Below are 22,661 nucleotides of genomic sequence, written 5' to 3'. Positions count from 1 at the left end.
CATTTTATTTGGAAAAACAGAAAACTTGCATCATGATTTTTCAAATTAACTTAAATTGAAGTATACTTACTTTTAAAGGTGGTACTTTAAGCAAGTGTACTCTTCAAAAAAGTTGATGTTTAACATCTGGCAAACACTTTATAAAAAGGTACCCTATATAATACATTGATGTTATGCATTTGGTAGCATTTGGAATCCCAAATCTATGACGTTGTTGTTGCTGGCGTCAACTAACATGTGCTGCCTGGTCTACCAGCCTTAGCAGTTTTAGCTGGTTGAGCTGGTAAAGCAGGCTGGTTTTAGAGGGGTTTTGGCCACTTTCCTCTAAACCAGCCTGCTTAACCAGCAGAAACCAGCTGACCAGGCTGCAAGACCAGTTTGACCAGATTATCCAGGCTGGGTGGACCAGCCTGGATAAACTGTTTTTTTTTAGTAGGGATGAGTTACAATGGGCAACAAAGAGCCAAATATGCTTGTAAAATAATAATTTGTATTTACTGCAAATCCAATGTTGATAGAAGCTTTCGTTGACACTTGAAACTGACAGTTAAACTTTTGTGTTTTCAGGATTCAGTGGCAGGAAGCTAACATGCGGCTAATGAATTTGAGTCACACTCCAATGGAGATACTCTAAGGTCCGTTCCGAGATCCGGTTCTCTTTTCTAAAATGTAAGTAAATGAGAACACGCACATCATGTGTGCCCGTGGAGAGAAAACTGTATTGAAGCACATAAAAATAGGGCATCACCCTTTTCATAAAAAAATTAAAACTACATAAAATATATAAACATCTTGAATGCAAAATTAGCACTGCCTTGTTTCAATTCTTCTTTGGTTCGCCAACCATCCTTCAGTAAATATCAAACATTAATAAATTTCCCTACTTTTCCCCCTTTTCATGCTGTTGCCATAGAGACGGTCGTATGAAATAGTGAGAAGTACAAATTTGACAAGCACGAACAATCTTTCCTTTGTGGCAAAAGCCTTAAGAACGGACTCTGTAACATAAGCGATTCACAAGGGTGATAGTGGTCGGCTCTCATTGTCCGTGGTAAAGAGGGTAAGTGCGAGACAACCATTACCGAACACTCAACAAAAAGTGACAGACATGGAGCCCTGAGGGACATCCCATTAAACATAGCTGCTTAGCTACACTGCATGCCTGAAAGCGCCGGCTCACAGACAAAACAGTGTTTATATATCAGGGGTTGTTCATGCAAGGTTGGACTAACAATTGCGCTTACAAAGCGAAAGGAAAAGATTTTAAAAGAGGCCCTGAAGGTGATTGAAGGAATGTTAAGATAACATTGCCGCCACATTGTTGTATACGACTTTAGTCCCCTAATACAATCTATTGGCTGATTCTAATCGAAACCCACACAGGCCCTGAAAAGAAAAGTCAGTTCGGAGGTTGCACTTTTGTCATCGTGCTTTGTAAACAACCGATCTTGTTGGCTCATTTTCCCTGCGATTCAAAGGGCACTCAACATCCAAATGACTAATTATCAACCCACAAATAAGCATCTCTTTGCTTTTGATCGAAAGACTCATTTCCTCAAAAGAGACAGGGAAACATGTCACGCCGGCTGATTTTTCGTACGGTTAAATGTAAATGTGCCATTTTAGACAAATCTGCTCGGTATGTGACAAACCCGCACAGTTACCAAATTGCTCAGGTAGCGCAGTCGCTCTCCTTGTGCCGCTCCAGTAATACTGTCAATCATGTGGCCACTTAACACTCTTTAAAACATGCAGCATTGTCATGTTCTTCACATCTTGTCACTGCCTTGACCTACTTTACAGCTGCAATTTTCAAACTGAGCTCCTTTTCCAGAAAGAGGTACAGTAACTAGCCCAGCATTTCAAACGACTGACATCAAGCAATCGTATACAGAGCACTTTTAACTATCTCATCAATTTCCAATTAATAAAACGGAATTTTTTCCTAGTTAAATAGTGTGTCAAAAATTGCGACCAAAACTGTTGTCCAGATCAGGGTTGCCAGGTCCACTGTTTAACCACAGAATTGGGATGCTGCCAAATTTTGTTTTTAATTCTGCAAGTTAAAGGTGGATAGATTTTTTATCATTCTTACTTTGGTATTATAAATAACTTCATCTTACACGGTGTTGGGCTAGTTTTTTAAGGTCGTTGGGCTGATTTTGTAACTCAGATCTGGCAACCGTGATCCAGATGTTCCTGTAAAAACAGCAGTAAAATTTAACTTTTAACATAGAATGTATGCGAAAAATACAAACAAATCTGTGAAATATACCAGTAAATTGCAGTTAAATTACTGTTTTTAATCAGTGTAATATTTGCACTATATTTGCTTTTAATGTCCCTAATATTTTCTAATGAAACATCAAAATATTTACTGCTGTTTTCTTCCGGGGGTCCTCAGTCGGAAAAGGGTGGCTTTTCCACTTCAGGTTGGTGGAGAGTTCCTTCCTCAAGTGGAGGAGTTTAAGTATCTTGGGGTCTTGTTCACGAGTGAGGGAAGGATGGAACGGGAGATTGACAGACGGATCGGTGCAGCTTCTGCAGTAATGCGGTCGATGTACCGGTCCGTCGTGGTGAAGAAAGAGCTGAGCCGCAAGGCGAAGCTCTCAATTTACCAGTCAATCTACGTTCCTACTCTCACCTATGGTCATGAGCTTTGGGTCATGACCGAAAGGACAAGATCCCGGATACAGGCGGCTGAAATGAGCTTCCTCCGCAGGGTGGCTGGGCGATCCCTTAGAGATAGGGTGAGAAGCTCGGTCACCCGGGAGGAGCTCGGAGTAGAGCCGCTGCTCCTCCACATCGAGAGGGGTCAGCTGAGGTGGGTTGGGCATCTGTTACGGATGCCTACTGGACGCCTTCCCCGGAAGGTGCTCCGGGCCCGTCCGACCGGGAGGAGACCCCGGGGAAGACCTAGGACACGCTGGTGGGACTATGTCTCCCGGTTGGCCTGGGAACGCCTCGGTGTCCCCCCGGAAGAGCTGGAGGAAGTGTCTAGGGTGAGGGATGTCTGGGCATCTCTGCTTAGACTGCTGCCCCCGCGACCCGGCCCCGGATAAGCGGTAGAAAATGAATGAAAATGAATGAACATCAAAATATTAGCACTATAATATGAAATGGAGAAAACACTAAACTTGGTTAAAACTGTCTTCTCACCTTACCACGATTTATAACGTTATGCATTTAATAATGTTTTTAGTTTTTCAACACCCGTAAAGATGAATACGTAGAATAACCTGCAATTTACGGTATCAAACAGAGATGGTGAAAGAGAGGCAAAAGATACAGATTGGGTAACTACACCACATGCTTACATATATTTTTTTATATTAAATCCTTTATAACATGTTTGAATAAACAGTTAAGTTATCATTTGTCCTGGGACGGCCATCACTTTTGCCATTACTAAATTTTACTTGATTTAGTTTGGCCTCTTCACCGCAGTCAGGGGCATAGCGAGTGGGGGGGAAAGGGTGACTGAGTACATTGGGACTTGGCATGTGAGGGGCCTTCAAGTCCCTGAAATGATGATACTTATAGTTAGCGCCTGTGCATTTTATCTGTTCTCTGCTAATTTAAAGCTTCAGCAGACTTCATTGTGAAAATGCCTCACACGAGCACAGCACACATGCAACAGCGAACTGCACAACAGTCAGTATGTGTGAAGTGGAATGGACTCACATCCCTGCTGAAGGCATTCTGTTACTCCGCAAGAGATCCGTGTATTCCGCTCTGAGTTTTCCATTTCCCGCTCACAATCTGTGTTCACCGTCTCCGCTCACAGCAGATGATGGATAGTCTCATAGACAGGTAGATGAATTACAAACACTTTACAGCTAGTGCTGGATCCGATAAAGTAGTATTTGTGTCGGAAACGTATATGGTATGTGCAGTTGCAGTATTTTTGGAAGCCTGCTTAAATTGGATTCAATTTATTGTCATTACACACATACAAGTACAGTGCAACGAAATGTATTTGATGTATACATCAAATGATTGAAATCGATCACGGTGGTCTAAATTAACTCCAACTTCGCTGTTCTTAGCCTTCACAAAAATTAGGCAGGAGACTGTGAGAGTTATATTCGTCAGACAACCCAAAAATGGCTGCTAACTTTAACATACATGATTTATTTTTTACTGTGCAATAGTTAAATGTGTAATGTTTTGCACTACACTGCACAGTGTCTCTATTAATAAAAAAAATTCAACTGTCAATTCATGTTTAATGGGAGACTGAGATGATCTATTGATTTTTAGGTATATCACAATTCATACAGAAATTTGATTCTGTGCTCCATTATAAATCAGTAAATCAATTTCCTTTTTTTTGCTATATAGCGTGGAGGGACCCACACTTTGCCTTTGCACAGGGCCCGAGATTCCTGCTGTCCCTATAAATACACCATATCATGATATCCCTGAGACAATGTTCCTGGTCGTCCCTCGTTGACGCTAAGCCTGGCTGTACACACGGATCACAGACAGTGTTTGTGAATGTTATATACAAATATACATGTACTGTATATTTATGTACATGTATTTATGTGTGCATAAATATGCAAAAGGCCCCTGCGTATGCAGAATATTAATCAGCGTATGGCATGTGAATGTATTATACAGAAGTGTAATTCCCATCTAACAGATGCACGTCACGGAATTCTGCCTTTTATATTTATATATTTCGTTTTTAATATCTGTGTATCACCGACAGCCACGCTGCTTTTATTGGGTTATGTAAAACATCATACCTGTCCAACAGAGCGCCTATAAATATCCCGTCTGTTTGCTTAGCCTGCCGAGAGATAAGATAATTTACCATTTAGAGCCTGGGACCCATTGACAGCATCCCTGGACGCTGCTATGATTAATGGCATGGTCGAATTTAGCCAGCCTATTAGTCTCATTTAAAGAAAGCATCTGGGCACAAGGCGTCACGGTTAATACTGAGGAGAAAGGGAACGAGGGGGATGGGGTTAATAAACAATGATGCTAAATCAGGAAGAACAGAGCTGTAATATTACCTTCTGCTCTGGTTTTAATGTGCCAGTGGTGTGCCGTTTCAATTCATATGCGCTTAAAATTCAACAGAAGTTCAAGAGCTACCGGACGACTCTGGAGGGTGAAATATCGGGCCTATAAATTTGCCTTCCTCTAGTTTGTGAGAGGGAGAACAACTGTTTTGAATAAAATAGGTCCTTAAAGGGGTCACATGTAAAATTTATATTGTTGTTTGTTTGAGATGTAATACAATGCGTATACACGATTTAAGATTCAAAACTGCTGTATTTTCCACATACCCTTCATTTTTGTATCTCCTCTTTGCTCCGCCTCTGTGAAACGCGCAGATTGTTTACAAAGCTCATCGCTCTGAAAAGCAAGGTGTGCTATGATTGGCCAGTTAACCAGTGTGTAGTGATTGGTCGAATATTGCAAGCGTGTGATGAACATCAGGTTCCAAAGCAATTGTGCCCTCAGGTACGCCCACTTTACTTGCGTATACATTTGGGCGGTCTTAGTCAAATCATACCACGAACGGACGTAGATTTGTGGGGGTGTGGTTACACAAGGCGTTTCAGGCAGGTCTGGGTGAGCACTCGCTTTTAGATAGAATGCATCTTTTGTTCCGACACTTTAATTTATGCAATTTTACGAGTCTAATACATGCACAGGCAACTTATGACACACCAAAAACAGAGAAAAACACATATTCGCACAAATATGAGCCCTTTAAAGGAGTTGTTCACTCAAAATAAAATAAAAATTTCATCCTCATGTCAACCATGACTTCCTTTTGTTGCTTGAACACAAACATTTTATTATAAATAAATTGGTTCTCTCTGGTTTCGTAACTAGTTGTCAAATGCTTGTTTCATGGGACATGCAAGAACCAATGAGATTTGACATTATCAACATGCTACCATAACTGATTTTAGTGAGCTATCTGTGGATGGAAATGTGATGTATTGATCGCCAAATAAGCTCTAAATTCTTATCATTTTCTCTCACAGACGTATTGTTTTGTTTTATAAGACATTTTTTAACTCACTGGCGTAATTTTACTTCAATAATCGATGTACTGCATGTTGTTTTTCAGACTGTCATGGTGACCCATCTATAAGACGATAACGTGACAGTATTTTAATAAATCATGCACATCAAGGACGGCATGAGGTTGAGTAAGATATTAGAGAATTTTCCAATTTGGGTGAACTATTTCTTTAAGACAAATACGACCTTGAATGTAGAGTAGCTAGACATCAAATCTATTTGTATTTAAGTCTAAATGAATTAACAAAACAAATAATGGACTGCAGGTTAAGTACCTCTCTTTACCACACATTTGTCAAAAGTAAGTAAAAGTACTTTTTTAGCATTCCAGGCCTTATTTTCTACCGTATTATCATAAAGTGCCATAGACACTATTAAAAACAACTCCACACTATTAGATCTATGGCTATTAGCATTGCCAACACCTCTCATCTGCTTATGATAAGTTTTGGAAAACGATTTGCCGGACGTGTCGGTCATTTATAATTCGGGGTTGGGTCTCGATCTGCCCTCAAAGACCTTGACTCTTCGCTTTGCATACTGCAGCAAATCATCAGGGACACGCCCACCGTCAGCTCCAATCAGCATTTACTGATGGCCACAGGTCTTTCAATGGCACAAAAAACCAAACCTCATTGAATATTCATATAATTGCTTCTCGTGCACTATTTAATATTCATTGGCATGGTACTCGAGTCCACTACAAATGACCAGAATTTCCGTACTCCTACATGTAGCTGGAAATTGCATCAGTACCTGTGGGGTCTATATGGTAATAAAGGCTTAAATTAAACCATTGGTGGTTCACTCGGTACAAACAGTGCAACCTGTTTATTTCTCCCTTCACGTAGTTACATCCGAAAAATAAATATATAGCTAGATTGTGCCATTATAGCCAGTATGTTCCAGTTTCTAGATCAGCTGGGTGAAGTTAATTATAATACAATTGCAGGGTCATGTTTTGCTTTTTAGAATAGAATAGAATATAGATTAGAATCGAATAAAATAAAAAATTTGCATTATTTCATATCTTTTCTTATGTATGGTTCTATTGGCTGCCATAGCTACGACAGCTCTTGACTTAAAATAAAAAAAGTGCAACATTGGCTTGAAATATTCGAACCGCTGATCTAAAAGCAAATGGTGCTTGAAATTTGCTCACAGATTTGAAGACGTGTATGCCACAAGCTTCTGTTGGCTATCACTTCCCAGACCTCACACCCAACTAGCAAAGGCCTCCAGCAGTACAGATGTCAGCATAAAATCAGACTCCAGTAAAAGCTCTACAAAAGCTTGTGTAACTTAAAGGGAACGTTTTCAATGAAAAAGAGCAAAGTCGGTCGTTTTGTAGACGGCTTGGAAGAAATTTATACAAGGATTATTTGTTCCGGCAATACCGTCATAGGGGTACAGTGACTCAGTCTTCGTACTTGAGGTTAAAAACAGTGGCGGCTGGTGAAAAATATTCTCGGTGGGGCTGTGCCATACTTTTTTGTTTCCGTAACCATCGCAATAAAATTTAACACAAACTGCAGGACAGCAGTGCTCAGTGAAATAGTCAGTAATTATTTAATGCCAATATTAAAAAGTTGAGGCATTCGTACACAAAAACATAAACATCATGATGCACAAACACAAGCCTTTTATTTGCATTTAAACTGAACTTGTAAACAATTGACTATTTCTACATATAAGTAACATCTTTTGGAAAGGCTGTTGGTGCCATTGGTAGTAAATAGGCAACACAATATGCATGCTGTCAGAACAGAGTGGAAAGTGGACAATAACATTAAATTATTATAAAGTTTATAGGAATTCTTACACTGTATAAAGGATGTATAATATAGAAATGGATATCAAGTGGCTGAACTCAAACCTTTGACTGGAAGAATAGCATAAAGTATTTTATGATCAAACTAAATGTAACTAATTGTTAATGTGCTCCAGAACTGCAACAATTAATTGATACAAAACATATATACAGTAATATTAGCAAACACACTATTAACATTTTTTAGAGTACCATATATAACTGAATGATTTTTATGCTAAGGTCAACTATATACAAAGAAACGTGTGTGTGTGTGTGTGTGTGTGAAGCTACGGGAGAAGCCGCGCATATACTGCTTCCCTTTTTCGCTAGCCTGCTTTTTGATTGAGAGGTCAGGTTGATCTGGGCCCAGCTCTTTCACCCGAACTTTCTCCGACAAAGTTCTCCTCTCAAACGGATCTTGGAGGAGAGATTTCACCGAGTTAGGGTTGGGTCTTGGAGGAGTAACGTCCGCGCTCGTCATTGTCGTTTAGTAAAAATGGCGCCCCTAGAGCCCAGTCCTTATTTTATCAGGGCTTGGGGCGATAAAATGATCGCCCTTCTTGGATTCTATTTAAGAACGCTGATTGGCTAAATTTTATGTCATACATTCATATCTTAAATTAGCAATTGGCTTAACTGCTACATAGACCCGCCTCCTTGGGGCGCTTTCTCTATCACCCCAGAGCTGATGAAGCGGTCAGACAGGCAGAGGAAAGGTTGCAAATATGATTTTGTATCATATTTTACATGTATTACTGGGTGCATTCCATATTTAAAACACACAAATATTGACATACTGATGTTTTTCTCATTATTATTACTATTTTTGTTTTAATTGTTTTAATTTTTTTTTTTTGTGGCTTAAGGGGGGCGGCGCCCTAGCGCCCTCTATTGGCCGGCCGCCACTGGTTAGAAATCTTCAGCATGTCATGTGACTAAACCCTGCTTTAGAGATTTTCTGATGCGTTTCCCAGTGATCCTTCAATAAAGCGAATGTGTCATAGATTTTATATAGACACTTAAGATTAAACCAATTTAAAAGCCGATTATAAATAACTGTTCATGCCTTATTTTGGTTTCTTTATTGACAATATTTGTTGGAACAATAGCAAAATAAGAACATTATACTGCTGGATTCGGTTCAAGAATAGTTTTACAAAGTTTGCCGGCTCATGTGACGAACAATGAGATGGCTTGTTTGTTACAAAATCCTTGGAATTATGTGTACATTTAAAAAAAGTTGAGGGACATCACAACTTGGTTTATGTAGAGATATATTTTTGACGTATTCACTCTTCCATATGAATGTAATCTCCATAAATCATGTACAATTGTAAAGAATGTTGGGGGTCTGTGTGCTGATGCTATATACTGTAGATGCAATTGCAACATACCAACAGCATATAACTCTTACAACTTCCTATGCATCATAATTTACACCTGCAACAGATTTCTGATCTTATGATCTCAAAAAAATCAATCTGCAATTCATAGTATGTAATGAAAAGGCCTTGAGCAAAGATCAGTTTTTTCCAGCGTGTGTAAAAAGCAACCTATCAATCACAAGCAGGGAATATCACAGTGAAGATACTTCAGAGAGAGATAGAGAAGGTGTTTTGGTATGTAGTTCTCTATCTGGACTGATTCAGGATCTGTTAGTCGTCAACTGAGATCGAAATCATTCATTAATTCAATTTACAGCCAAGTGTTGCAGTAAAAGCTCACCTAAGAATCCTTCACCTGTATTGACCCTGTGTCTCTATTATTGTATTTTTTTAAGAATGGCACAAGATGCATCGCAAATGCAATTGGTTATTGTGCAACATGATCATTTACAATGTGAAAGACTGCAGAATGCAAGCGCAAAGGAGATATACGTCGTATTTAAATTCTTATAGCTTCACAAGGTTTGAAATACAGTGTACCAGGGGCTGTGTGTAATTTTTTTGAGGATCTATTGACTTCAGAGGTGTATAAAGACTTCACATAATGAAGTGTTATGTTTTTATTATCTTAGAATGAGCTATTTCTATAGATATTCACCGTGCGTCTCCTTGCGTGGAATTCGCCATATACAGTAGCCCAAAAACGGTCAAACTGCTCTTCAGATCACGTTTCACACGTTATCTCCTTCGGCGTACGTGATGACATCTTAGCCCTGTGACAGCCACCGTAGTGCTATGAAAGACTGGGGGAGTGAGCCATTGGTTGCAATTTGCAACCTCACCACTAGATGCTGCTAAATACATATACTGGGCCTTTAAATTGCTTTATGATGATTTAAAAAAGAGTTTTGTGTAAAAAAGAAGTCTGGGCATTTTGTCTAACATTTCACAAAACACACAGTTTTAGAAAGGCCTAGTGGCGAGGAAAACCATCCTTCAATGTTTATTGTGGTGGCAAGCAATATACAAATATTCAGCTATTTGTCAATCCATCCAGTCATTTCTAAGGTGACGACAACCTCGAACATCCAAAAGTGTCTTATTTTTCCGCTACTACAGTTGTGAACTCAGACGCCGCCCACGAACACGACGGAGCGAAGCTATTATTTTCATTTGGATGAGATCTGGCTAGTGTTTCTACACAAAATCTCCTGCTTTGTTACGAGCATCTCTCACCCACACACATCCTCACAGCGCCTGCGTTTCCGCCAGCGAGCTTCATTTGTATTCCGCATGACTCCAGCCAGGTAAGTAATGACAAGCAACAAAAGCCAGCATGTCACAGCTCCCCTCAGCTGGGACGCCCAGCTGACGTCAGTCTTTCACACGGCCGTAGGCTCTGCCGCATATGAGGCTGCTCCCCTCTAATGAGCCCTGCTGTTCGCCTCTCAGGGTTGTACATCATCTCCAGCATCCATTCCCCTCACACCCCCTCCCCCCGGGCTGGGTTCAAGTAATAGTCATGGAAGCCACAGCTATTTCACTTTGCCATCGTAATGCGTAAAAATCCTGTTGCGTGTTTTTCATTTGCATTTTCAAAGCTACGTTGTCACACTTATGGATGGTTATTCGAAGTTTGCGGTTTATTCGGACTTAAAGGGATAGTTCGTTTGTTTCCATTTTATTTCGTTCTCACGAAAACATCTTTCCACAACAAAACAAATACATATACATATTAACTGAAAAAGGCGTAGGTGGAAGCCTAGCTTATTAAGCCTACCCATTATACATAATTATCTGATAAGCGACACTACTTCCCCAATTAGTCTAACGAAATAAAACAATGTAGATAAAAACCAAATAGGCTTACGTTTTACAAACATACATAATGGAAAAAGAAACAATCCAGATATTACTTCCAAAGTATCAAAGGCTCTATTTGGATCATTATTGTCGTAAACCTCACTCCAATTTAGTTTTGTTTAGATCCTTGCCAAGGGCTGCCATGACTTCTGGTCTTATATATCGAATCAATTTGTATCTACTCATCTTACTATCCTTTGTTTTTTATAATCTTTGGAAGATCCCCAAATATTGGAGGTGATCAGTCATGTCATTTATAAATAATCCACCTTAAATTTTCCTTTCAATTTAGCTTGTATATATATTATCTATTAATGTCACTGTGTCTGTTGTTATCCTACTTGGTTTTGTAATCACAGGAAGTTAACCTTTACTATACATTGTATCATTATAATCTGTTGTCTTCTTTCCATTTGGATTCAGCAAATCAATATTTAGGTCACCAGACTCACCACATATGATTTGTATCTTGTTCTCACTCCATTTATCATGCAGCTATATTACTCATAAATGTGTCAATACATGTTCCGGGTGATCTATACACACAACTAATGATTATTTATCGATTTCTATAGTTACTCTCTCCAAAATATGTTCTATGGTGCTTTGTACTGTGTCAACGTACAAAGCAACTCCTCCTCCTTTCTTATTAACCCTGTTAGTCATACAAATCTTAGACCCTTCCACTTCTACATCTTGTACTCTCACACACTCTCACATTGGGAGGATAATTTAACGCAAAATGAAAATTATTTCATCATTTATTCAACCTCATGTCATTCCAAACCAGTATGACCTTCTTTCTTCCGCGGAACACAAAATAAGATATTTTCAAGAATGCTGATAACCAAACAACACTGACTGTCAATGCTTTCCAGCATTTGGGGATGCCTAAGATTTGGGGATTATGCAGAATTAAATAAAAACCACAAAGCTCATTGTAAGTCTATCATACAAGGTTTTTATGTTATCGTGACTTCCCAGAAACACAACTGTATGTTAAGGCATAACTCTACTCTCTGAAATTGTTCTTCGATAATTAAAAGCTTCCAACAAATGTGAGTCAGAGCCCATCATCATATCTGAAGTTGGTACATGCACAAGGCAGCTTGCTCTATTATTTAGGTAATTGCCTTTCAGTATCGCCACCGCGGAGAAAAAGCCAAGCTATCCGTCTCGCGTGCAGATAATGAGCAAATGTCCTTATGCTAATGAAACGTCTTTTAAAAGATTGTTGTGGGACATTGATTCTGATCCTTAACTGTACTATTAATACTTATTTGCCCTACCATTCCCCAAGAAGGCAACCCTCTCCCTTTGCTGAATCTAATTTTTCATTTCTTCAGGAAGAGATAAAAAATGAATGATCTTGGATACAAAAGCCGGAGTTTAGATTGCCTGCAGCTTGCAAACAGGTATTACAAAATAGAGCCATTACAGCAACATCAGCCCGCAAATGGATTTGAAATTGAGTGGAGAACCATGTGTGCGCCGGGTTAGACATTTAGCTGCCTTGGAGGGAATTATAGAGTAAAATATTCACGCCCTAAAAAGGCCACAAGTAAATGAAAAGAGAGGTGACACTTAGACCAATAGGCTTTCAATTGCCGAGTAAAATGAAGCTTTTTACAATAGAAGACTTCAGATTCAAATTGAATCGAATTCAATGCTAACTTATAATGCAAACGGTATATTCCAGAAATATAGATTTTGAGTAAAAAATTGAAGTGTAAATTCTCAGAGAATGTATTTATCATCAATGTATTGAATCGTCTGTTTATATTTTACTAAACCCCTAATTTATTAAGTCCAGACACGAACAGTTGAATAGTTGAAAAATACAAGTCTATAAAATATAAACTATGAGTCTAACCACGAGTTTTCTATTTTAAAAGAACGAAAAATAAATGCGTTATGGATGTGACAAAAATGACGCATGTTTTTGAGACAACATACTTTCTAGAATTTCTAACATAATCTCAGGCAAAAACTTAAAATCTTTTACGATGTGGCTAATTTTGAATAGGCCACCTAGTGAAATAGACAGATAAAAACGATAATTGTAATTTTCATGAGCCCATTTATAAAAAATATGGACTGTTGTGGATTTGACAATTCACTTACCAGAATATGTAAATAAAAAAAGTGATTTTGACACCTGACCTGTCAGTATGGTGAAAACCCTTTGAATTTTTTTCATCTTAAAGGGATAGTTCCTTCAAAAATGAATTTTCTGTCATCAAATATTCACCCGCTTGTCATTTAAACCTGTATGACTTTCTTTTTTCCGCAGGACACAAAATAAGATATTCTGATGAAAGTTGGTAACCGAACAGCACTTGCCCCATTCACTTCTATTGTATGGACAAAAAACCAAGTGAATGGGGTCCAAAATATCTTCTTTTGTGTTCTGTAGAAGAAAGAAAGTCATACAGGTTGAGGAACATAAGAGGATAAGTTAATGATGCCAGAATTTAATTTTTTTGGTGAACTTTCACTTTAAGGTTGAAATTTGCTTGGAATTGGACAGATTTGTTATGTTTATTTCAGCAAGAACAGTTAAAAATGAAAATCAATAAAGTGATGTTTATTGTAAAATGGTGTTACCTTTTCTGCAGATTGTGCTGTCCCAAAGAAAATTGGAATGAAGGCGAGCCAAACGATACAGGTTGTGTACATAGTGAAGCCGATGGGTTTAGCTTCGTTGAAGTTTTCCGGAACTCCCCGCGTTTTGATGGCATATACCGTACATGTTACCATCAGCAAGATGCTGTATCCTAGAGAGCAAATGATTTGTAGGTCTGTAATGTCACACTTGAGAACCCCTTGGGCCCTGTCGGGGTTTATGGTCTTCTGCTCATCATAATCGATTATAGTGTTCGGAGGATCCACCCCGAACCATATGAGGACCCCTAAGAGCTGGAAGGAGATGAGACTCGATGTGATCGCTAACTGTGACGTTGGGCTTATCAGTTTAGGCGGACTGACCGACCTCTTCCCTTCTTCGAAAATCCTGTAAATTCGATTGGTCTTGGTTAGCAATGCCGCGTAGCTAATGCACATTCCTAAACCCAGGAAGATCCGTCTGAAGGAGCATACAGCCATATCGGGCGTGGCGATCATTACGAAGGTGATGATGTAACAAAGGAATATCCCCGTAAGGAGCACGTAGCTAAGCTCCCTTCCGGACGCTCGGACGATCGGGGTGTCGTTGTAACGTACGAAGGTTGCCATGACGAAGATGGTGGCGATGATCCCAAGCATGGCCAAGAAAACCGGAATCACGGCCCAGGGCGAATGCCACTCCAGTTTGACGATGGGAATGGGCTGGCAGCCTGTCCGGTTGGTGTTTGGTCGCATGTTGTAGGCGCACAGCCTGCAGGAAGTCTCGTCGTACTGGTACTGGTAGCCGTCGCAGGGTTCGCAGTGCCAGCAGCAGGGCACGCCTTTGACCACTTTCTTGCGCTGGCCCGTCTTGCATGGCAGGCTGCAGACTGAGCTGGGGATCTCCAATTCACCACTAGGCCACTGCATGTCCTCAATCTGCAAATAAAAAGGCATACATAAGCGTATTTCAACTTCATTTGGGGAATTTTGGGCTCACTTCACCGAATCTGTGCTTCTTAGGATCTTTTAAACCTTTAGGTTGTAATTTTACAATGGTCCTTAATATGACCATGAAAACTTGCATTGGTTTTCATCTCTCTTTTTTGTTTTCATATTATTTTATTTTTATCAATATTTAGGGTTTCGAGCCCGAAGGGCTGAAAACCTATTGTATTTGTAAGGATTTTTATTAGGGTTTCGAGCCCGAAGGGCTGAAAACCTATTGTATTTGTAAGGATTTTTAGGGTTTCGAGCCCGAAGGGCTGAAAACCTATTGTATTTGTAAGGATTTTTATTAGGGTTTCGAGCCCGAAGGGCTGAAAACCTATTGTATTTGTAAGGATTTTTATTCTTCTTCTTCTTCTTCTTATTATTATTTTTCCGCGCTAAAACGCATCGCCCAGCCCAAACCGTAAGTCGTAGAAACTCGACACTTTGTCAATTGGTTGTATCTGTGCAGGTTACTCAGATACAGTGACCCAGCCAAATCGGCCCATAGGTGGCGCTATAGCGATGGCCAATGCGTTTGGGCTCAATGCTCGTAAACCGGATGTCGCACAACAAAGTGTTTGGTGTCATTGGAATCCTTGGCTCCAAACTTAAAAAATGGCTATCTCCGATTTCATTTCCGGTATGCAAATTTTTCCGATAATTTGCATTTTATGAAAAAAAAAAAAAATGAACTAGTCCCTGGATATTTGCCCGATCGGAACCAAACCAACGCTGATGAATTCTGTGGAGTGTGAATATGAATAATCATAAAAGGAAGTTGAAATTTCGATTCAGGGTCGCTAGGGGGCATCAAAACGTCTGAACCGGAAGTAGCCTATTTTACTCAAATGACCATAACTCGTGAACCGTTTGAGCTATCTTCACGGGGCTTAGACCCTATGTGTAGACCCTTAGTCCGGGGTCATAATAAAAAAGACTCGGTGTTTGGCCACTAGGTGGCGCTATAATAGCAAAGAACTCGAAAAGGGCTATAACTATGCAACCGTTTGCCCGATCGACTTATTATTTGGTATGGCGTGTCTTTGTGTCATGCACCGTGACTGTATAAAAGGACTTTGGCGTTTCTCAAAAAACATGGCCGCCATCGGCCAATGAATTTTGAGCACTCATTAGACAGGGTTAACGGAGGCCGATCAAAACGACACTCGCTGGGCTTGTTCGACTCGTGGTCCTGAAGGTCTGTAAGAAATATGAACTCATTCGGCCACCGGGGGGCGAAAAAACGTTTTTGCAGTGCATAAACAATTGTGTATCACGTGACATTTGACATATACTCAAACTATTTACATCATATGATAGCTCTTCTCATTCTGAACAACTTTGCCTATTGAAATGCTTCTGTCGATCAAACGGTTCATGAGTTATCGCTGATGATGTCAAAAACCTACTTTCGCGAACTAGTCCCTGGTTTTTCAACCGATCGGAACCAAACCAATGCAGATGACTTCTGTGGAGTGTGAATGTAAATAATCATTGAAAAAAAGTTGTAATTTGTATTCATACACGGTAGGGGGGGCCAAAAGCTGAACTGGGCGGAGCCTATCACATTAAAATGGCCATAAATCCAGAACGGATTAACACATCATCATGGGGCTTGGAACATATGTGTAGACCATCACTCTGAGGTCACCTACAAAAGAAGGTGCCGTTTGGACACTAGGTGGCGCTAAAACAGTAAAAATGGCAAAATTGACGCGTATTTCATTACTTAAACAATTGTGTATCACGTGACATTTGACATACACACAAACTATTGATATCATATGATAGCTCTTCTCATTCTGAACAAATTTGCCTCTTGATCTATTGATGTCAATCAAACGGTTCAGGAGTTATTGCTGATGATCTTAAAATCGTACTTTTGCAAACTAGTTCTTTGATTTTCAAGCAATTTCAAAATTTCCACCATAGTACAATTCTCTGGACTCTCTAGGTCAACAATGATTAAAAACATATTGAGTTTTTTTTGTTGTGTGACCATTACAGGGTCCTTTATTATATTAACGTGAAAAATGTACGTTAAAGGTTGCTACTCCTTAATAAATAATCCAACTGACTTGCAATTAAGTAGTATTATACATATTATGACTCAAAACAAGCATGCTCATCAGAAGATGCATGCCTTCATAAAAGTCCAAGAGGTGAAATATTCATTCAAATGGGCTTTTCATACATGTCTTTGTAAGCATGCGTAGTCTGCATAGACCGTTACTGATCACCCAAGTCAAAATTCTGGGTCTAAAGGCCTATCATTCATTGAGGATGTGTGTTAGGGCAATTTCTGAAATGGATTTGACTAATTTATCCTGATAACGTGAGTCTCGCTACTGAATTGTCAGAATGACTTGATATGAGAAAATGTAATCTATGTCCTATATGTGCATGTGTGTGAGCATGCCTGGGTCTGTATGAGCCAATGCTGACCCTTTGACTCATTTTTCTGGGTGTGGGGTTGTATTGTCGATTGTGGACATGTTAGTTTGCCCTCCCTGAGACTGGTCGACGTTTACTTACCTAAACTTCTCGAAACCCGATAATTGCTGCTTGCAGCTATATTTAGGGTTTCGAGCACGAAGTGCTGAAAACCTATTGTTTTTGTAAGGATTTTTATTCTTCTTCTTCTTCTTATTATTATTATTCCGCCATAAAACGCTTTGCCCAGCCCAAACCGTAAGTCGTAGAAACTCGAGACTTTGTCGGATGGTAGTAGTCTTGCACGCTACTCAGATACTCGGAGCCAGCCATGTCGGTCCATAGGGGGCGCTATAGCGATGGCCAATGCGTTTGGGCTCAATGCTCGTAAACCGGATGTCACACAACAAAGTGTTTGGTGTCATTGGAATCCTTGGCTCCAAACTTAAAAAATGGCTATCTCCGATTTCATTTCCGGTATGCAAATTTTTCCGCTAATTTGCATTTTATGAAAAAAAAAAAAAATGAACTAGTCCCTGGATTTTTGCCCGATCGGAACCAAACCAACGCTGATGAATTCTGTGGAGTGTGAATATGAATAATCATAAAAAGAAGTTGAAATTTCGATTCAGGGTCGCTAGGGGGCATCAAAACGTTTGAACCGGAAGTAGCCTATTTCACTCAAATGGCCATAACTCGTGAACCGTTTGAGCTATCTTCACGGGGCTTGGACCCTATGTGTAGAATCTCAGTCCAGGGTCACAGTAAAAAGGAGTTTACGTTTGGCCACTAGGTGGCGCTATAATAGCAAAGAACTCGAAAAGGGCTATAACTACGCAACCGTTTGCCCGATCGACTTATTATTTAGTATGGTGTGTCTTTGTGTCATGCACCGTGACTGTATAAAAGGACTTTGACGTTTCTCAAAAAACATGGCCGCTATCGGCCAATGAATTTTGAGCACTCATTACACAGGGTTAACGGGGGCCGATCGAAACGACACTCGCTGGGCTTGTTCAACTCGTGGTCCTGAAGGTCTGTAAGAAATATGAACTCATTCGGCCACCGGGGGGCGAAGTAACAGTTTTAGAGTGCATAAACAATTGTGTATCACGTGACATTTGACACATACTCAAACTATTTACATCATATGATAGCTATTCTCATTCTGAACAACTTTGCCTCTGGACACGCTTCTGTCGATCAAACGGTTCGTGAGTTATCGCTGATAATGTCACAAACCTACTTTCGCGAACTAGTCCTTGGTTTTTCAACCGATCGGAACCAAACCAATGCAGATGACTTCTGTGGAGTGTGAATGTAAATAATCATTGAAAAAAAGTTTAAATTTGTATTCATACACGGTAGGGGGGCCAAAAACTCAACTGGGCGGAGCCTATCACATTAAAATGGCCATAAATTCAGAACGGATTAACACATCATCATGGGGCTTGGAACATATGTGTAGACCATCACTCCGAGGTCACCTACAAAAGAAGGTGGCGTTTGGACACTAGGTGGCGCTAGACCAATAGAAATGGCTAAATTGACGCGTATTTCATTACTTAAACAATTGTGTATCATGTGACATTTGACAAACACACAAACTATTGATATCATATGATAGCTCTTCTCATTCTGAACAAATTTGCCTCTTGATCCATTGATGTCAATCAAACGGTTCAGGAGTTATTGCTGATGATGTTAAAAACTTACTTTTGCAAACTAGTTCTTTGATTTTACAAGCAATTTCAAAATTTCCACCATAGTACAATTCTCTGGACTCTCTAGGTCAATAATGATCAAAAACATGTTGATTTTTTTTGTTGTGTGACCATTACAGGGTCCTTTATTATATTAACGTGAAAAATGTACGTTAAAGGTTGCTACTCCTTAATAAATAATACAACTGACTTGCAATTAAGTAGTATTATACATATTATGACTCAAAACAAGCATGCTCATCAGAAGAGGCATGCCTTCATAAAAGTCAAAAAGGTGAAATATTCATTCAAATGGCCTTTTCATACATGTCTTTGTAAGCATGTGTAGTCTGCATAGACCGTTACTGATCACCTAAGTCAAAATTCTGGGTCTAAAGGCTTATCATTCATTGAGGATGTGTGTTAGGGCCATTTCTGAAATGGATTTGACTAATTTATCCTGATAACGTGAGTCTCGCTACTGAATTGTCCGAATGACTTGATATGAGAAAATGTAATGTATGTCCTATATGTGCATGTGTGTGTGAGCATGCCTGGGTCTGTATGAGCCAATGCTGACCCTTTGACTCATTATTCTGGGTGTGGGATTGTATTGTCGATTGTGGACATGTTAGTTTGCCATCCCTGAGACTGGTCGACGTTTACTTACCTAAACTTCTCGTTCTTCTTCTTATTATTATTTTTCCGCGCTAAAACGCATCGCCCAGCCCAAACCGTAAGTCGTAAAAACTCGAGACTTTGTCAATTGGTTGTATATGTGCAGGTTACTCAGATACAGTGACCCAGCCAAATCGGCCCATAGGGGGCGCTATAGCGATGGCCAATGCGTTTGGGCTCATTGCTCGTAAACCGGATGTCGCACAACAAAGTTTTTGGTGTCATTGGAATCCTTGGCTCCAAACTTAAAAAATGGCTATCTCCGATTTCATTTCCGGTATGCAAATTTTTTCGCTAATTTGCATTTTATGAAAAAAAAAAAAAATGAACTAGTCCCTGGATTTTTGCCCGATCGGAAGCAAACCAAGACTGATGAAATCTGTGGAGTGTGAATATGAATAATCATAAAAAGAAGTTGAAATTTCGATTCAGGGTCGCTAGGGGGCATCAAAACGTCCGAACCGGAAGTAGCCAGTTTCACTCAAATGGCCATAACTCGTGAACCGTTTGAGATATCTTCACGGGCCTTGGACCCTATGTGTAGACTCTCAGTCCAGGGTCACAGTAAAAAGGAGTTGGCGTTTGGCCACTAGGTGGCGCTATAATAGCAAAGAACTCGAAAAGGGCTATAACTACGCAACCGTTTGCCCGATCGACTTATTATTTGGTATGGTGTGTCTTTGTGTCATGCACCGTGACTGTATAAAAGGACTTTGACGTTTCTCAAAAAAACATGGCCGCCATCGCCCAATGAATTTTGAGCCCTCATTAGACAGGGTTAACAGAGGCCGATCGAAACGACACTCGCTGGGCTTGTTCGACTCATGGTCCTGAAGGTCTGTAAGAAATATGAACTCATTCGGCCACCGGGGGGCGAAGTAACGGTTTTAGAGTGCATAAACAATTGTGTATCACGTGACATTTGACACATACTCAAACTATTTACATCATATGATATCTCTTCTCATTCTGAACAACTTTGCCTCTGGACGCGCCTCTGTCGATCAAACGGTTCGTGAGTTATCGCTGACGATGTCAAAAATCTACTTTCGCGAACTAGTCCTTGGTTTTTCAACCGATCGGAACCAAACCAATGCAGATGACTTCTGTGGAGTGTGAATGTAAATAATCATTGAAAAAAATGTTGAAATTTATATTCATACACGGTAGTGGGGGGCAAAAACTGAACTGGGCGGAGCCTATCACATTAAAATGGCCATAAATCCAGAACGGATTAACACATCATCATGGGGCTTGGAACATATGTGTAGACCATCACTCCGAGGTCACCTACAAAAGAAGGTGCCGTTTTGACACTAGGTGGCGCTAAAACAGTAAAAATGGCAAAATTGACGCGTATTTCATTACTTAAACTATTGTGTATCACGTGACATTTGACATACAAACAAACTATTGATATCATATGATAGTCCTCTACATTCTGAACAACTTTGCATCTTGATCCATTGATGTCAATCAAACGGTTCACGAGTTATCGGTGACGATGTTAAAAACTTACTTTTGCTAACTAGTTCTTAGATTTTCAAGCAATTTCAAAATGTCCACCACAGTACAATTCTCTGGACTCTCTGGGTCAATAATGACCAAAAACATGTTGAGTTTTTTTTATTGTGTGACCATTACAGGGTCCTTTATGATATTAACGTGAAGAATGTACGGTTAAGGTCGCTACTACTTAATAAATAATCCAACTGACTTGCAATTAAGTAGTATAATACATATGAAGAACCCTGAAGGAATGTTTGAGACCGCACACTTATGAGCTTCGCGTGATTCCCGTCTCATCTACCCGAGGATTGCTGCTTAATCCTGTAGTTTTCTGTGTGTCTAGGACTTTGATCTGTTTTGGGTGTGTTGGGGCATGCCCCCTGAGCCTGTTCAATGATGTCACAGTGGCTTGGATGGCTCAGATGACGAGAAACCCGTTATTACTGCTTGCAGTTATATTTAGGGTTTCGAGCCCGAAGGGCTGAAAACCTATTGTATTTGTAAGGATTTTTATTCTTCTTATTATTATTCTTCCGCCATAAAACGCGTCGCCCAGCCCAAACCGTAAGTCGTAGAAACTCGAGACTTTGTCGGATGGTAGTAGTCTTGCTCGCTACTCAGATACTTGGAGCCAGCCATGTCGGTCCATAGGTGGCGCTATAGCGATGGCCAATGCGTTTGGGCTCAATGCTCGTAAACCGGATGTCGCACAACAAAGTTTTTGGTGTCATTGGAATCCTTGGCTCCAAACTTAAAAAATGGCTATCTCCGATTTCATTTCCGGTATGCAAATTTTTCCGCTAATTTGCATTTTATAAAAAAAAAAAAAAATGAACTAGTCCCTGGATTTTTGCCCGATCTGAACCAAACCAACGCTGATGAATTCTGTGGAGTGTGAATGTAAATATTCATTGAAAAAAAGTTGAAATTTCGATTCATGGTCGCTAGGGGGCATCAAAACGTCCGAACCGGAAGTAGAAAATGTAACTAAAATGGCCATAACTCGTGAAATGTTTGAGCTATCTTCACGAGGCTTGGACCCTATGTGTAGACTCTCAGTCCAGGGTCACAGTAAGAAGGAGTTGGCGTTTGGCCACTAGGTGGCGCTATAATATACATGAACTCTAAAAGGGCTATAACTACCCAACAGTTTGCCCGATCGACTTATTATTTGGTATGGTGTGTCTTTGTATCATGCACCATCACTGTATAAAAGGACTTTGGGGTTTCTCAAAAAACATGGCCGCCATCGGCCAATGAAGTTTGAGCACTCATTAGACAGGGTTAACAGAGGCCGATCGAAACGACACTCGCTGGGCTTGTTCGACTCATGGTCCTGAAGGTCTGTAAGAAATATGAACTCATTCGGCCACTGGGGGCGAAATAACGTTTTTGGTTGCATAAACAATTGTGTATCACGTGACATTTGACATATACTCAAACTATTTACATCATATGATAGCTCTCCTCATTCTGAACAACTTTGCCTCTGGACACGCTTCTGTCGATCAAACGGATCATGAGTTATCGCTGATGATGTTAAAAAACTACTTTCGCGAACTAGTCCTTGGTTTTTCAACCGATAGGAACCAAACCAATGCAGATGACTTCTGTGGAGTGTGAATG

The 22,661-nt window shown here is 40.0% G+C and overlaps 1 protein-coding gene across 1 annotated transcript in view; it reads right to left on the bottom strand.

Moving 5' to 3' along the window:
* grm7 (glutamate metabotropic receptor 7) overlaps window positions 1-22,661 on the bottom strand; it is a 190,995-nt gene that overhangs the window by 16,255 nt on the left and 152,079 nt on the right. Inside the window, exon 8 of the mRNA XM_079471210.1 lies at window positions 13,723-14,658. Coding sequence (XP_079327336.1) covers window positions 13,723-14,658 — 936 coding nt within the window. The remainder of the gene's footprint in view (window positions 1-13,722; window positions 14,659-22,661) is intronic.

Source organism: Barbatula barbatula (genome assembly GCF_947034865.1).
Source record: "Barbatula barbatula genome assembly, chromosome: 13".
NCBI lineage: Eukaryota > Metazoa > Chordata > Actinopteri > Cypriniformes > Nemacheilidae > Barbatula > Barbatula barbatula.
Note: the sequence above shows the minus strand (reverse complement) of the source record. Positions and strands in the feature narration are given on the sequence as shown.